Here is an 18,166-nt window from a genome sequence, read left to right on the forward strand (position 1 = left end):
AATTTCTTATTTGTCTAATCAGAGAAATTTACTATCTTCCAGGCCCATCACATGCCTCTTCTCCAAGTTAAAAGCTGTTTCCTATTACACAAATTATTTACCTATTTCAATAAGCTCACTGAATCTTCTATATCAGTATCTTTATTGCCAGTATTTCTCATCAACTTTCTCTGTTCTTTACTGACGTATCTTATGCACAGTTCTAAACAGTTTTAGTGTGGAAAGGCCAGATGATGCCTTCTCCATCATCTGCTTGTTAAGTTTCCAAACACACGCTATAAAGCTTTCTCCTCTGTGGTTCCTGTGTTTGGGAGAAGCCAGTCTTAAATATTAACAAGGCTACTTCATTACATTTCTTCACAGTCATCCATAAGTCATCCTTGGTAACAAGGATGACAGACTTGAAAGCAACAAGGTCACAGGTTTACTGTGATCAATAGCACTATCTCATGAAGTCTTCGGACTGGAGGCTATCTTTCCTTCTTAGTTTGGTCAGTTCCTGTGAACAGGTCCTCATCTAAGACTATTCTTAAGCATAATGTTAAAGAAAATACCCTTATCTGTGTGCATGTCAGGGCACAATTTGCAGGGCAGCATCTTCTTTTTGACTACATAACATAGCTGGCGCAAACATAGCTAGACTATTGGATATCAACATTTCCTTAGCCTGAAATAAAAACTCAGCCTCACACAGTTGTTTTCTGCTGAATTCACTGAGGGCCAGAATGTCATCCTCCATGCTTAAAAAGCATCCTATTACTTATAGTCAGTACTGCTAGATCCACATTTCTCTGTCACCTTATTCTTGATCTCCAGTTTTCTCTCCTCACGGTTGCCTTACTACTAGAGCAAACACAACCATTTCATTTGTCACAAGCTTGGCATGACTTTCCTCCCTTCACAACTTTTTTTCTATTATTTGAACTCTGGAATATCCTAACATACACAACAGCATGAGTAACTCTGTGCTTTCAATCTTGAAACAGTCAGAATCATGAAAACTGTACGATCTTTACATTTATGTCAGCTTGTAGCCAACAAACACTTCACGTGGTCTTAAGATGGGAATTGCTTCTTTACAGCAATACAGTTCAGTGACAGCCTTAGAGGCAAATTTTCTAGTTTTTCTTATCATTTTTCCCTGTGAAAACTAAATCCTGACTTAAACCTCGGTTTCACTTCAGCACTTACAGAACCACTTAGCTTTACTATAGGAGTATGGACAGTTTTCATTCTTAAGCCATATAGAATCTTTCACTTGCCTTGCCTTCCCTGAGCATATTAGTCTACCAGTTGTTTTGTATGAAATGCCTGAGGACTGAGCAGAGGAGGGGTACCCCAGCACACAGCATGCAATCAAGGTCTCTACGTGCAGTCATTTTAATAAAACCATATGCTTTCCATAAAAGTATTAGTGTTTTCACCACTTGCTTTTATTTGTAATCACAGTTGTGAAATGTAGGGTTTTTTTTTTTGACAGTAAAGAAAACTGAGTATCTAAGTATCTAAAAACTTAAGGAACCTAGTTCCCATTTTTTTAAATCACATGGATCTTTACGCTTGCTCTGTACTGTATCTGAAGCATAGGCATGAGGTGCATTCAGGTATTAACTCATGCTACATCCAAACTACCTGGCTCTACACCTCTATCCAGGCATAAGCTTTGGTAGAACATCAGAGAGAAGAGAGGAGATGTCTGAGTGCAGAGCAGATGGGCCAGGCATCCATGCTACTTTCAAAAACTGGATCTGAGCTACAATGACACATAAAGCTTGCATTCACCCTGTGCTGTTTAGCTTGAAATTGGAGCATTGGGAAAATGAGAGCAACAACACAGAATTTGATTTTAATTCAATGACAGTTTCCCATATAATTTAGAAACACTTTCTGGTAAATATATTGTGCAGTTTTGTGTTATCATGTCATGATTTATTCAAGCAGAAAGCTATCCACTGAGACCACACCGACCTACCCTTGCAGTTTATCACATAAACCAGGCTTTCAAAAAGGAGCTATCTGGGGGGGAGGGGAGGGAAGTAGAAGACAATTCTCCTAGCTGAGGGATTTCAACCTCTGCTCCTCTGACCCTGCAAGGAGTCAATGGAGATGAGAGACAAAAGCAAGCCTGTTGGTGATGGAGCAATATCCACTAAACTGGGATCCTCAGTACAACAAATACAGAGAGGTTTATAAACTGAGGAAGACAGCCTCTGGTAGCCACCCACAGAAATAAACATATCTCAAACTAGCTACCCTAATTCTTTCTCATCTTCTTCTCCTCCACCAGGCACTGAATGCGTGCTTTTGTACCAGGCTGCAGTCACTTCACTTTTCTGAAATGATGTAACAAAACACTTCATTACTCTCAGCCTTTCTACCAAAAATTAAAATAGATTCACTGCAAAGTATGCTGCTGATAAAAAACAGAGCATGCACTCTTCTGTTACCCAGGTTGTCAGGAGTTGGCTTGCACTTCCTGGGAATCATTTAACAAGCAGTGTCAAAAAGTAAAAGAAGCCTCAAAGTTTTTGGAAACTCAGTTCTCCTCCTGGATTTCTTCCTTCGCTGTCCTACATTTTGACAAGAGCACTCCCTCTCTCTCCTGTGTAGCCAGCCATACACCTCATGCTGCCCAGCTACTGCCCAGGTCCTGCCTTCACACTTCACCTCTGGTTTGCAGACGATGGAAATCCCAGTTCTTTGTTCAGAGGCACACTAGTATGCTTTTAACCCTTAGAAAATGACTATCCACTGTCTAAAGGTTATGCTTTTGAGCCCTACTGTTGAAAGAAACTGCAACGATGTTTGTGTTGTAATTCTATGACTGCATATATTCTTTTTCGTCTGTCTAACTCATGATTGTAATCTGCACTGGAGCGCTCAGCATGTCAAAAACCTCTTTTCACCCTAAGTTCACAATCTGCTTGAGCTAAAAATATGCAAAAAAATATTGAAAAACATATTTCTAAATATGTAGAACAAACAGAATACATACATATTTTTTTTTGTGTGTGTACACATTTATATATACACGTATGTATATGTACACATTTTGAGATGAGGATCTTACTTTGCTTCTTGAGATTAAAGACAGGAAGAATTATTCAGACAGCTGCTCAGGAAAATTGACTTACCAGTGAGTCATAGCTGCCACCCTCTCTGAGACAAAAGCTGTCATTCAGATGCACTCAAGCTAGCTAGGTTCTGGGTCCTGGAAAACTGTTCCTCTGAACTAAGTACATCATTCAAGAGCACAAACCCCAAACCACCTTGCTCAAACAGAGAAGTGACAAGGATGGTTAGAATCTATTTATTATTCTTCCAGAAATCTGTATTGCACTTAAGCTCATGAGGGGTAAAGAGCACGTGCTTAAAAAATTCCCTTAGGTTTAATGAGCATGAAAAAAAATAGCTACAGAAGAGGGATCTACCCTATCAGAATGCTAAAATAGGAATAGTCCCAAGGCAACAGAAAGTTTGGCAAAAATTCCCCCACTCCATGAACTGAGAGAATCATAGAATCAACAAGGTTGGAAAAGACCTCCAACATCACCCAGTCCAACCATTCACCTACCACCAGCATTTCCCCACTAAACCATATCCCTCAGTACAGAGAACAGAGATAGAGAAAGAGATCCATCCAGACGAGGACAGCAGGAGCTGGAGCAATCCAGAGCAGGACATACCCACACCCTGGGGGCTCCACAGCTTACCTGTTTTTTTGGTAATGAGACCCAACCACAGCAGGTGGATATCTGTGCAGAATAGGTCTGGGTGAGGTTGAGATCACAGGTGCCTCTAGGAGGTCTATTGATTTAATAAATGTTCCTCTACAGTGTCATGACTTGGGGATAGCTTAGGGGCCCCACTAGTATGAAAACAATATTTCCTGAATATTTCTCTCTGATGAGAAAGAAGCAGGCAGGATGTCCCGGGGTAAATACTGACTAGCAGGGTGTATGGGAACTGTTAAGTCACAGCCTGAACCACTGATTGGTCACCTGGGGAAAGGACCAGCTCAGCCCTGGAAGCACAGGTGAAGACAATACAGCTATGTGACCGGAAAGGGGTGGAGCCTGGGTGCACCTCTCTTAGACCCCCCATTTAAGGGCTGACTGCCCCTGGGGAAGGACCTCTGGTTGGAGATCCCTCCCTTGTGGAGTTTTCTTTGCAAGCCTAGATCTTTGGAGATAGGTGTGCGTTCTTTCCCTGATTGTCCCTTTTGCCATTTCACTCTTGTATCACCTTTCCAACTGCAACACAGGGTTAGCAGGAGGGGAAAAAGCAGCAGAACCTCTCTTCACCAGCTAGAACTATATCTGTATTTAAAGATAAGAATACGTAAGATCAAGCGCTTTGATGGACAGACTCTTTGCTGAGGACTGACACATGCATAGGGTAACAATATAAACTACAGCCCCTTCACCTCATGTTTTAACTGCTTTAAAAGTAATTAATTTCATGTTGCTTCACCAGTACAATTAGCAGGCAGCTCTGGGACTGGTATTTGCAATTTGACATAAGCTTCATGTTCAAAACGCAGCAGCATGGCCTTGTATGTTTAAAAAAAAAAACAAAACTGATGCAATTGGTATTTTGGATCCCCAGCTAAATAAAATTCACTGCAACATCAATTTCTTTTATGCTAGTCTGTCAATCTTTCCAAAGCTCTAAGGTTTATGAAGGATAAACACCTGCTTCTTTGCAGGCTAGGATCCAGACTAAGATGGGATGGTTCCTGCTCCCTTTTGGGGAGACCAGAAGGAATTGCAAAAGACGGAGACTAAGAATATTTAAGATTTCAGTTGGTATGTGCCAGACTCCCTCCAAAAGTTCCTGCTCAGAGACCCACAGGCTGCAGCCCACAGGACTGAGAATGTCTGTCAACACTCTGACTCAAAGAAGGAATAAAATTTCATTCAAGCTTAATAGGCTTAGCTAATAGATTTAAAATTTGTTTAAATAAATGTCAGATTTAGCTGAACACAAAATCTTTGCATATCTTCGACTTGTTATCTCTAAAAAATTATACAGGTAGCTAAAAAAGCTTCTAGTCTCTGGGAGGGAAAGAAGGATTTACATTTCTTTATTTTAACAGTTTTCTACATGATCTGTGAGGCTGTGGCTCAAGGAGCTTAGCTGGCTGAAATAAAACAATATGCTTCTGAGGATGCAGCTATATTAGTTTCTTGGGGCTAAAATGCAAGTTGTAAAAAACCCTATGAAAAAGATATAATATCAGCTACTGGTGGAGGTGCACTATAGTGAAAAATATATTCAACCTACTCCAAACTACAAAAATGAAGTCACAGAAAAATACATATTTTGAAGTAAAATATTTTTAACAACAAACAACTTAATCGTGTCACAAGCCATGATGGCATTTTGGTGATGAAAGAAACACAGCTCGCATGTCATTCATAACTGTGTTGGGCTTTCCTCCAGAGAGATAAAGAAAAAAAAATTTCCTCCAGAGAGAGAAAAAGACATTTCAGTCTTATTCACGGCCTAAAAGATGAATAGAAAGGAAAGAGAGAATTTAGTACATGCAAATACAGAATGGAAGTAGTCAAGGAACACAACTGTATGGACCCTGGTCCAGAGAGCTTCCTTCTCATGTTAACCACAAAGCCCATGCAGAACCCAAATAGATCAACCTGTGGGATAGAGGTCAATACAGCTAATCCTGGCAGCTCATTAATTCTTTTATTTCTTCTAAAAATGTAAGAACACTTTTGTGGGCATTCAGTTTTCAGAGGAAGCCACATACTTCAAAAGGGGTTGGATTTAAACTCTACAAAGTCCTCTATTGTTGGGACAGTTTGGTGCAGCATTCTGAAAGCTTGCTCGGATTTTGAAATGAAGGCTTTCTAAAACAAAACCTACCACAAGCAGTACAAGGAACACACTAAAAGATCATGCTGTTAATTTTGATGTTATTTTTTCCACTTGTTAGGGTTTTCAGAATAAACAGATTTGAAGGATGTTTCTGCTAAAAGAACCAAGAGTTGAATCATAGAATCATAGAATTACTCAGGTTGGAAAGGACCTCAAAGATCATCAAGTCCAACCGCAGCCTAACCATAGTACCCTAATTCTAACAACCCTCCACTAAATCATATCTCTGAGCACCACATCTAAATAGCTCTTAAACACTTCCAGGGATGGTGACTCAACCACCTCCCTGGGGAGCCTATTCCACTGCTTAACCACTCTTTCTGTAAAGAAGTGTTTCCTAACCTAAACCTAAACTTGCCTTGGCACAACTTGAGGCCATTTCCCCTCGTCCTGTCACCTGTCACCAGTGAGAAGAGACCTACCCCGCTCTCACTGTAAACACCTTTCAGGTACTAGAAGAGAGTAATAAGTAACGTAATTGGGTACGTTCTGTTATTAACTTTAGTTTCAGAGTATCTTTAATTTTTTTTTATTAAGTTTGAGAAAGATATCTAAAATAATTCACACCAGCTCCTTAGGACGCTTTAGATAATTAGAATAATTTAACTGAAATTTCCCTAATTTCCATTTTTTTATGGTAATATAAAACACAATCAGATGCTTGGGGGGGTAAGTGGATTTTTTTTCATTTTGGTTTATAAAGGCCAACACTAAACCAGGTAATTGCTGAGTAATACATAATTAGCTGTTATTCACATAAAAAGCTCTTGTTTTCCAATCAGCTTTCTCTTTGGCAGGAGGACAAATACTCGCCTCTCATTCCCGGGACAGCCCGCAGTACACAATAGTAGTCACATCCTTACCTCCTAGGAAAAACATGATTTCTAGGGGGGCAGCAAATTCAGAGGGGGAATGAGATGTATGAACCAGCAGGAACGGCAGTTTACAGAGCTGTTGGATACCAACATCAGTCCAGCTCACCTGTCCCCAGAGACCAACTCTTAGCCCCAAAGCACATAATGAACTCAGCAGGTGTAGACACACACGGTGGCTGTTATGCACAGGTGCATGAACACAGCAGGAGATTCTTCCAGGTACTTGGCAGTACTTTGTGCATCTGAGTTTGGAAATGGCTCCAACATTTTCAAAAGTTTAGAAGTAAGTTTAGCAGAAGGAACAGTCCACACACTAAAAGAGAACTTAAACCACAATGAAATAGTTAAAGATATAAGTGCTCAACTTAGAGATTTTTTTTCATTCTCTAATTCCTATTGTTCCTTGGATTACACCCAGGTTTCTATCAGCTTCTGACACAAAATCTCACTGATGAGAAAAAAACATTGTTCCAACAGAGATGTAAAAGATCAGATTTATTCTGTCACCTGCACTGTATGTCAGGACCAAGCTGTGAGTGGGCATGGATAGAGATATTGGAAAAAATTCCATGAAAATTGACAAGAGTTCTTCCAGAATAAGGAACAGTAGCAAAGTCACTGGTCACATCCTCTTTCACAGCTTTATAATGTGTGAGATACAATACATAACCTTCAAAAAAACAACACTTCCTTATTTGTTAATAACTGAGACCCCTTCAAGACCTTCCAGCTGCAATTTGAAAAACCCACATTTAACACAGAGCTTGCTGATCTGTTGATGAGAATCGGACTCACCCAGGCAATGTTTGTGTGTCCACCAGATTCCACCATGGGATATTTCTTTAGCTGTAGATTATAGGTACAGCACCACTTAACACTGTGCATAGCACACAGTAATCCACTTAATATTGTTGTTAATATTGGCTTCGGGCCACAGCAAAAGGCATTGAAATTGTCTAAAAAAAAATGGGCTCTTCCTGGCTTGTGCACATTTTAAGGTCAGTACTAAATGGAAGTGTTCATGAAATACAAAAAAAAAAAAAAAAAAAAAAAAAAAAGATGCTTTGGAAATCAGGTCTCAGGGTCACACATTGCTGTTGTTCATTTCAGGTGAATTCCATTACAGCGAGGCAGAAAGTAACTGAAGCAGTTTGCACTGAAAGAGATTTGCAGCACAAGACCATGAAATCAGAGAAGGAGAAGGTCATGAAGACCACCTCTTTGGCAACGGATGCACAAAGCTGCTGGACTGGGCCGACCTCCCAAAAGTTAAAAAGAAATTCCAGGTCACTGTGTGAGGCAGTTGAAGTTGTTTGCCCATCATCAGCAGAACATTCTCTTTGCGTGTTTCTCTGGGCTGCATAGCAGCTCTCCATTGGCCCATGTTTCATAGGTATATCAATTATATGACAGTATTGAGTACACCTAGAGAAGCCACACAATCAGTGTGAAAATACATTGTGTAAGGAAATCAAAACCCAAGCAGTAAAGCTCTGTGTGCTGGGATATACGCAGTAGCATATATTGCTGAGACAGGAAAGATTTGGGTGACCAGTGAAAAAAGACAAGGATGGAGAACACAGGAAGTGAAAACTCCCTGTCCTCCATGCATTTCTGAAAGCTCATAATATAATATAATATTATGTGCCGTAATCAGCTCTGGGGTGAAGGGAAGATTTTAGCAAAGGTGACGGAAAGGAGACGGCCCTGGTGCGCTAGTGAATTGGATTTTCATCCCACTTGCACAAATGTTTTTGGCTGAATTTGCTCTCCCAAAGTAGCTTTCCCAACTTGCTCACCTGGCTAAGCCACCATACACTGTACTGTCCGTTAGGAGTCTTGGGATGCTCACATGGGTTAAGTGGCAGATCCAAAATTGTGAGGACCAAAAAAGTCTTGTATGATAAACACCTTGAGCAATGACTAGTACAAACTAGATCCTGAATTCCCAGGATGTTAAGTTTGACAGGAAAAGTTTATAATGAATTTCATTACAGTATGACTTCAGGTAAATACTTGATTAAAGAAGACATTATAACCTGTAAGCTTTGTGATTCTCTTCACATTCACTAAGCATTCCAGCTTCCTACTACAGTAGTATCTATTCATTTTCAGGTTTGTATCGTTCAGTAATTCTTTAGATATCATTTATTTTTCCTCACACATATTATTTATTTTTAATCATGCAGACTTCCAATGTAAACTGAAGAATCACTGCATTATCCTATACTAACAGTCAGGTATTAGCCCAGGGAAATAGAATGCTTTCCAGCAATTTAGCTTCTGTGACAAAGCGGGAAGAAATTTGACCCCCATGGTCATGGTAGCTGCCTTGGCTGGGAAAAAATTGATTTGAGATGCTGCTTTAGCACACATTTCCTATTTTGTTTTGGGTAAGCCAAATGCCAGCACCTTCCTACCTCCATGCCCAGGTCTTTATAGCGCTGAGAAAGGGTCTGATCAGCAGAATGGAACAAGGAGAAATGAAGCTTTTTACTCCATCAGTGAGCAGGAGCAAGTTCTTCCCAAAAAAACCTCTTCGTGTTCACATATGGGAGGCTGTGTCCCCCACTGGACCTCAAAGGCTTCTGTCTTTCCTGGCCACACAAAGATCACTGGCGAAGAAGGGAACTAATTCTGCTATGGGTATCTGTGCACTGATAACCATGATAAAACTCACACTGATTTTACACCGAACATCAAATGGACTTTGAATGCTGATTAAGTGGTTTTCTACTACCAATCTGTGCTGCTGGGTAGGGAATTATTAACGCTAAAATATCTAAGTACTACAGAGCAAATTTCAACATTTTTTGCCTTAAGGACCATCTCGTAGATGATGTAAGATAATATTGCTTCAATATTTCTATTTTTATCTCCACCAGTGCTGGATCTGACCTAAAAATTTCATATGGGATATTTACGCTAGCTACAAGACATTATTTTTAATCAGAAAGTGTGTGTATATCTCTTTGTAAGATTAGCTCACATTCTGCTGGTTAAACCACTGCAACATATTTATTACACAACATAGAAAGCACACACATCATACCAACAGCACCTCCTCAGGCATGCCTAGTCAGGGTACATGGAGATAGGAATTGCTGGATAGTCATTTAAAGGGTTCCACTTTTGGAAAAATCTATAGTCAAGGCAGATTGGTCTATGTGGCTCAACTCAAATTCTAAACTCTTAGCCAGATCTGCTGTTAAAATCCATCTCTGGAAGGCCGTGCTGCACAGGACACCGGCACGTTCTGCAGCACCTGGGTGTCCCCCAGCCTAATTCTGCTCTCCCCTTTCCCATCTCCCCAGACAGTTCCCAGTGAACAAAGGGAGTGATCCTGGCCAACCTTTGGCTGTTCACTCCATCTTCCCACTGCCAGAATTTCAGGCCACCCCTCCCTGGTCCCTGCAGTGCCACTGGACAGCCATAGGAATATGGACACCTGGGATTTAAGTGGGAAAGGGCCTCATGAGACTCTTGATCTAGTTCTGCACTACTGCAAATAAGCGTTTCCTATTATTCTGAGCCAGGTGACCTGCAAGGGTAAAGTTCTGTTAGTAGAAACACATTGATTTACATCAGCTGGGGATGTGCCTTTAAGAAGCGCAGAAAATTGAGATTTAAGATCAAAACAGCAAGTGCATAGTGCTTTCCTGTACTTAAAACCAAATCAATAAAAAGAAACATGCAGCTGGAGGAAAGCTAGCTTGATACAATCACAGTAAATTAGAACTCGTTTAAGGCAACGGACGGCATATTTTCTTCTTCAGAATTGGGCTTCTCAAATATTGACAGACCTAGTAAGGCACGAATCAACTCCTTTGTGAACTATTAATTATATATATTGCTGATGAATAATCATTTAATTACCATAATGGGAGGCTTCAATGAAAAGGCTGTCTACCAAGTGCACTGGACCTAAAAATAGCAGTAGCTTTTCCACCACGAGGCTTCGCATGAAAACGCTATTGCTCAACTCCTGGTCTCACCACTTGTTACTCTGCTTGGCCAACGTGGAGCTTGGCTAAGAGTTTTCCCCCTGCATCACCGCAGTGCTGCCATATATCACTTACTCCTCTAAGGCACAGTGACAAGGGTTTTGTAAGGATTACCTGAATCAGTTCATCAAGCTCTGTCGCATTCACACAGGAATGCTGAGATACGAACGTCTGCTTCTGAATCACAATGGTGGCTCTCTGGGAGGTTTCATGAGGCTGCTCCAGGGCTTTAAACACTGTTGCTCCTATTATTAAATACACGACTACCACCAGAAAAATTGTTGAGACTGTCTTCCATTTCATAACATTGATAGCAGAATCACTTTCCTCCCGTGAAGAGAGCACGGTAGGCTTGGTAGAAAATGATAATCTCGGTTTGGAGTTCTGAGTGGCCGATTTGGGATCCAGCAAGTCAGGTGCCGCCACTAACAAAAGAGAAAAAAGGAAAGTTAATTTTTACGGGGCTGGTCAGCTTACGTTCACTGAGCTCCCTTCTCACCAAGAGATTGCAGAGATTCTGCTCCTTCCAACCACAATTCTTAGAGTTGAATCTTTCGCTTAAATCCCAAACGACGTTACAACACTGCTGCTCAGAGTAGCATTATCCATTTACACTTGTGCACATTTGCAACATGTTCTGTATGTCTGCGTCCCCTTATCACACTCGATCACTTGCAAAATGCAGAATTTCCCCTATGCTGTTGCACCTCTTTAAATTCATGTAAGGTGGCATTTTACTGCAGAGATTCTTTACATCCTCCGCTGCCTTAAGCAGTGCTAAGCAGCTTTCCGGCTGTATTTCCTCAGCATCACAGAAGTAGTAGAAAAATACAAATCCTTCTTTCTTGTGCCTATTCTGTCCTGCACTCCAAAAAGCGCACTCTCTTATAGCAGTTGCATGATCACTTTGCAACTCCCTAGATACAACCATTAAAACAAGACGCTATTTCTCATACCGGCCATAGAGTGTTAATTGCATATTGATTAAATCGTTCAGAAAATACCAGTAAGACACACGTGTACTTACAGGAAAAGTCAACCATTTGTTAAAGCGTGTATTTTTATTTACAGATACAAAAACCCACAGGGTTAGGAAAAGAGCAGTTGAGTGTGTTATCGAGTATCTCTATAACTCATGTGACTATCAGCAACTACGCGGGAACTAAAAAAATCCGCCACATCCAGTGTAGGTTAAGGTCTCCTGTGGGATGATGGCCACGGCAGCTGACTGCAGAAGCTATATTTAAATTGTTCGGAATTACATTTCGAATGGCCGCAACACCGCTCTCCGCTGTCGGTGGGAAGAGCTCAGCTGTAAAGCCAGAAGGAGACGTTGCGGGGTTGGGACCTGACCCACACGAAGGGGCACCCCTGGGCACGGAATGGGGCGCGGGTGAGAGAGGCATCCCCCAGTCCAGGCCAAGGAGACACCGGGCACCGTACAGCCTGCCCACACCCGAACGGACGGCTCACCCCGACCCCCGCTCACAGCCGAAGGCTGCGCCCCGCACACCGCTGCCCACCCCCGAGGGCTGGGCGTACCCCACCGACACCCCCAACCTCTCCCACCCGGGGATGGGCACCGCATCCCCGCGCCCCACGCCTTGCCGTGGGGACGGGCACCGGCGGGAGGGGGGGACACCGGCGCTGTCCCCCGGCGACCCCCGAGCCCCCGGGGCCGGTGCCGATGCCGCTCCCCCCCGGCCGGCCCCGCCGCGGCGAACAAAGGAGCGGGCACCGGGCACCGCCGCCGGCCCCGTCGCCCGCTCCCCGCGGCCGGTGCTGGGCGCCCGGGGAGCCGCCGCGGCCGGGGATGCTCCGCGGGGCGGGGGCGAGGCGCGGCGAGGGACCGGGAGCGGGAGCGGGGAGGGCAGGAGGGGAGGGCAGCCAGGCAAGGTACAAAGCGCATGCAGCATCCGCAGGGCTGGGAGCGGGGAGGCACGCCATTGTGCTCGTACTCACTTCTTATTTACCGACCCGGTGCCCTCTCCTCGCTCCACGGGCAGGCATTTTTTCAGGGCTCGGGGAGCTACAGTTAGCGCAAATTACAAAGGAAGGAGGAGAAGGAGAGGAGGGATAGGAGGAGGCTGGCGGCTGGCTCGGCAGCGGCAGGGGCGGGCGGGCTGGCGGCGCGGCTCCCGCGGGCTCCCCCCGGCCCCGGGGCGTGCGAGGTGCCTCACGCCGCGCATCGCGCATCGCACATCGCGGCGTGAGTGTGTGTGTGCGCGCGTGTGTGCATGCGTGTGAGCGTGTGTATGTGCATGCGCGTGTGTCCGTGCGTGCCCGCGTGCGCCCGCGTGCCTGTGTGCCCGGGGGCGTGCGGAGCGGCCCGAGCCCTTTTGTGGGGCTGTTTCCCCCCCCAGTCCCCCCCTCCCACCCCGCCACAGGCAGGGCAGACGCCGCAGGGGCGGCGGAGGGGGACCCGCGGAGCGGAGCTTTCCGCTGGGGAGGGCGGCGGGCGGACCCGGCGGCGGGCAGCACCCCCCGCGCCCCTCCGCCAAGTCCTGAGCCCCCCCGAGCCGGACCGGTCATCAGACTCTGCGGGAGGTGACGGGAGGAACCGGGGCCGGCAGCCGTCCCCCCACCCGCTTCCATTTTAGCCCGGTGAATGCATCGGAACTGCTGCTTGTGCCGCGGGCTCCAGCACCGAGATGCCTGAATTGTCCTCGGTTTTGGCCACGAGCTAAATCTCCACTTCCCGGTCATCTATCACATGTGAGCATCCTCCCCGTGGGCTACGCCACACTGAGGTGATGAACTCACCTAAAAGGCAGGGGAGCGTTTACCAGAAGGACCCAAAACCTGCCTCTAAACGTGACTCCCTAAAAAGTCTCCTCAAACAGGTACAAAAATTAGTCATGGTAACAAATGGGTGTAGGTCGAAAGCATCTAACACCTGAGGTTGTGTCTGCAAAATAGCCAAAGGCAGTCATTCTTCGGGTGCTTAATGGGCTATAATCCTGTTCAAATCAGCAGCTCCATCAGCAAACGCTTTAGAAGCCACTTATTTTAACGCGTCTCCGTATAAATGTGACATAATATAAATGAGTGCAATACTGAGTTCCTCGGGACTCCCATTTTAGCAGTATCAATCACACCAGCTCTCCTGGCCTGCTCACAGCTCTGTGTGTCTGTCTCAGCCCGAGCCCTCATCTCCTGCTCCCTGTCCCACCAGCACAGCCAGAAGAGCACGCGTTGAGTAATGGGGTGCTGGGCTCAGCCCAGGAAATCCCACTGCGATCGGTCCCTCTGTCACAAGGAGGACTTCAGTCATGTAGTCCCAACTCTCAAAAAACAGAAGATGAGCAAAACACCTGCTCCTACACCCTAATGCTCATTCACTCAAGCAGCACCAGAAGCCAGCCCTCTGAATCTTAGAGATTCAAGCTGGAACTCTTTTTGTACAAAAAAGATCATCATCTTCCACCCTTCTTTGCAAAATGATGTCTCAGCCACAAGCATATGTAAACACTCTCTGCTCCTACCTCATGGAAAAGAATCATTCCATAGGATTTCTTCCAGCATCCTATGGGGACACAGGCATGAGCTTTTTCCTGCACACTGAGCTGAGTCTGTGTAAGATATTGTGGAAAATACTACTACATGCCTTTCTTTAGCAATCTAAATATTTGGAATACAATTTTGTTTTTCCTTGAGTGGAGGAATTATTATTAAATGTTGAGAAAGGGTCAGACTTACTGCCTACAACTGGAAAGCAGTGGGAAGCCTCCCAACAGCTTTGGCAGAGTTTGAGTCAGGCCTTCAATTCAGACATATGACTAAATGGGTGGGAGCCATTTTGAGAAGCAGAAGAGATCTACTCCAGGAAGAACTGTGTTGGTGCACTACCTTTAACAGCTGAAAGCTGGCCTGTGAAAGTAATTATTGCAATTAATTACCTAGGAAACATCTCAAATATCTACTTTGAACAGGCTGGTATTTTCTACCTATCATGATCGCAGCCACAGGCCTCAGCTGGAGCTCACTGCTTGCTTAGTGTGGATTTAGAATCACAGAATCATTAAGAAAATGATTGGAAAAGACCACTAAGATCATCTAGTCCAACCCCAATACATCCCCACCATGCCCACTAACCTACGTCCTTCAGAGCTACATCTAAACATTTCTTGAACACCTCCAGGGACGGTGACTCTGCCACCTCCTTGGGCAGCCTGTGCCACTGCCTCACTGCTCCTTCTGAGAAGAAATATTTCCTAATATCCAACCTGAACCTTCCCTGGAGGCCATTCCCTCTTGTCCTGTCACTGCTATGTGGGAGAAGAGGCTGATACCCACCTCACCACCACCTCCTTTCACAGAGTTGTGGAGAGTGATAAGGTCTCCCCCAAGCCTGCTCTTCTTCAGACTAAACAATCCCAGCTCCCTGAACCTCTTCTCATAAGACCTGTATTACAGATCCTTTACCAGCCTTATTGCCCTTCACTGGACATGCTCCAGGGCCTCAATGTCTTTCTTGAATGAAGGGGCCCAAAACAAAACTTAGGCTTTGTATTCTCACTTCTACCAGTGATACAACCCTCCACATATGGTACCTCTAATGACAGGTAATTTCCAATCCATCAAGAAAAACAGCATTTTTTTCTGTGGTGTAGAACAAAAGCAATGCTGCGTGGCAAATCCTATGTCCTTAATGCCTTATACAGCACCAGTATTTAATCCATAGTGTTACACCCTCTGCTATTTTTATTGTAATGTACACCACATGTTGCTTGAACATTGTGGTGACCATTTTGACCTCAAATTTGGAACAGATATTCAAACAGTTTGAAGTGTCAGACCTGTAATAGTCCTGAACTTTTCTAAACAAACACACTCAAATTCAGCGTATTACTGACAAAGCATACCACCAACTAACATGGGTAAGATTAAGTAATAAAAGGGGTTACAACACAGAGCTCCAGCATTGCAAGCAAATGGGCACGCTGCTGTGCCAAAGAGATTTATGTGAACAAACTAAAAGAAAAAATCTTAAATGCTTACAAGACCAAGGTTCATCTATTTCACGATAATGTGAGAGGTTCACAAAGTACAGGACTATCAGAAGCCATCTAAAAATCTATTGGCATGAGCTTGGGATGGCCACATGACCCACAGAGGGTGGCTACGGGAAGCTGCTCAGTGCTTTGAAATGTTAAAAGCAGGCACAGCAGAGGGGAGCAGGCATAGGAAATCACTATGACTTGATAAACAGAGCAATTGCATACATGTAACAGCTGTAGATGGCCTAAGCATAGATTTGATAGGACTAGAGCACACGTATAAGGAAATAGTTATTCCAGAAGAATATCTCCCTAGAAAGTTAAAAAAAAAAAAAAAAAAAAAAAAAAAAAAAAAAAAAAAAGGCTGTGTAGAAAATACCCTTATCTGTTGTTATTTTCTGTTCTTTCCAGTTCAGGAGCCATCCCCTCCCTTCAAGGCCAGGAAAAGCACTTTGTGCCAAAGCATGAGGTTCCTTCAGAGCCCAGTTGTTGGGTTCACTAAATTCTGTTCTCCTCCAATCAGCTGCACAAGAGGAGGCATCCCAGCTTCCAGTCTATTTAATTGCCAAGGATTTCTGCATCCCCAAGAAACACAATTTTTGGCACAGCTTACAGTGAGGGCATTTTCCTCACATTCACTTGCAACACAAGGCCATCTCTGGGTTTCTCTGCAGAAACACAGGTTTCCCTAACTGCTGTACCTTGGAGGGAAGCGTGGATAAGGCTCAGAAAGGGCCTGGGTACATTTGGGCACACAGGTAGTAATTTAGACTCTCTGTTCCTCCCACAACTGCTGCAGAGAAGGTGGACTACACCACTTCTCACCAGTTTGGAAAATACCTGCACGTAGCTTTGCTGTATGTGCTCAGGCATGCAAGTAGCTCATTGATCTCAATGGGGATTTGCTGCTCTTCAGATGTGCACATCTCTGTGTTGCCACAGTGAGAGCCACTTATTGAGCAATGCAACACTAGGGGCTTCAGGCCTTAATAAGGGTTTTGGGCCTTGCTATGGGCACACCATCTTGCTCTAGAAAGAAAAGGGCACTTCCTCATGCTAGGAGAACAGAAACCTCTGCATCATCTCTGAACAGGTTAAGGCACAGACTCAGACTGAGGATAAACTTTCACTTGTGCTATTTTACTACAAGAGAGCCCAGCAGAAATATTTATTGAGTTAATTTTCAGACTCCTTTTACTTATTCAGTAGGACTTAAAATGACTCATCTCTTGAGTTTTTCAGAGACATTAAAAGATTTCTGGCAGTTCTTTATGGATAATTATGACATTAGGGCCATGCCACGTTACTGTATTCTGCCATTAAACCATTAGTTACATCCTGCCATGGGAATTTACGCTGAATGGGGAGATAATCACAGAATCATTAAGGTTGGAAAAAACCTCCAAGATCATCCAGCCCAACTGTCCACCTGCCACCAATACTTCCTCACTAAACCACGTCCCTTAGTAAATACAACATCTGAATGTTTCTTGAACACCTCCAGGGACAGTTGCTCTGTCACCTTCCTGGGCAGCTTGTTCCAGTGCCTAACCACTCTTCTGGAGAAGAAATTTTTCCTTATGTCCAACCTGGATCTCCCCTGGTGCAACTTGAGGCCATTTCCTCTCATCCTATCTCTAGTTACACAGGAGAAGAGGCCAACTCCCACCTCATCACAGCCTCCTTTCACGTAGTTGTAGAGAGTGATAAGGTCTCCTCTGAGCCTCCTCTTCCCCAGATTGAACAATTCAAGTTCCTTCAGCTGCTTCTCATAAGACTTGTGCTCCAGTCCCCTCACAGCTTCACTGTCCTTCTCTGGACATGTTCCAGGGCCTCAATGTCTTTCTTTTAGTGAGGGGCACAAAACTGAACATGGTACTCAAGCCGCGACCTCACCAGTGCTGAGTACAGAGGGACGATCGCTTCTCTGTTCCTACTGGCAACACTATTTCTGACACAAGCCAGGATGCCACTGGATTTCTTGGCCACCTGGGCACACTGCTGGCTCACGTTCAGCTGAGCATGAACCAATACTCCCAAGTCCATTGCTTCCACACAGTCTTCCATACACTCTGCCCCAAGCCTGTAGTGTTGCCTGGGGTGGTTGTGGCCAAAGTGCAGGACTTGGCACTTGGTCTTATTGAATTTCATCGCATTGGCCTCACCCCAGCAATCCAAGCTGTCTAGATCCCTCTGTAGGGCCTTCCTACCTCTATGTAGATCGTGATCTCCTCCTAACTTGATGTTATCTGCAAACTTACTGAGGGTGTACTCAGTCCCCTTGTCCAAGTTATCAATAAAGATACTGAACAGGACAAGTCCCAGTACCACCCCCTTGGGGAACACCACTCATGACTGGTCACCAGCCGGATTCAACTCCATTCACCAC

At 44.4% G+C, this 18,166-nt stretch overlaps 1 protein-coding gene across 2 annotated transcripts in view; it reads right to left on the reverse strand.

Annotated features, from left to right (window-relative positions):
* KCNK2 (potassium two pore domain channel subfamily K member 2) overlaps positions 1-18,166 on the reverse strand; it is a 126,410-nt gene that overhangs the window by 62,066 nt on the left and 46,178 nt on the right. The window contains exons 1-2 of one of the 2 annotated variants that reach the window (XM_001234269.6): positions 12,740-12,897; positions 10,892-11,202 (exon numbers count right to left, since the gene is read on the reverse strand). In XM_001234269.6, the coding sequence (XP_001234270.2) occupies positions 10,892-11,202; position 12,740 (312 nt within the window). In that variant the 5' untranslated portion in view covers positions 12,741-12,897. Of the gene's footprint in view, positions 1-10,891; positions 11,203-12,739; positions 12,898-18,166 lie in introns of those variants that run through there. The other variant, XM_004935320.5, reaches the window with a different exon arrangement.

Source organism: Gallus gallus, chromosome 3 (assembly GCF_016699485.2).
Source record: "Gallus gallus isolate bGalGal1 chromosome 3, bGalGal1.mat.broiler.GRCg7b, whole genome shotgun sequence".
NCBI lineage: Eukaryota > Metazoa > Chordata > Aves > Galliformes > Phasianidae > Gallus > Gallus gallus.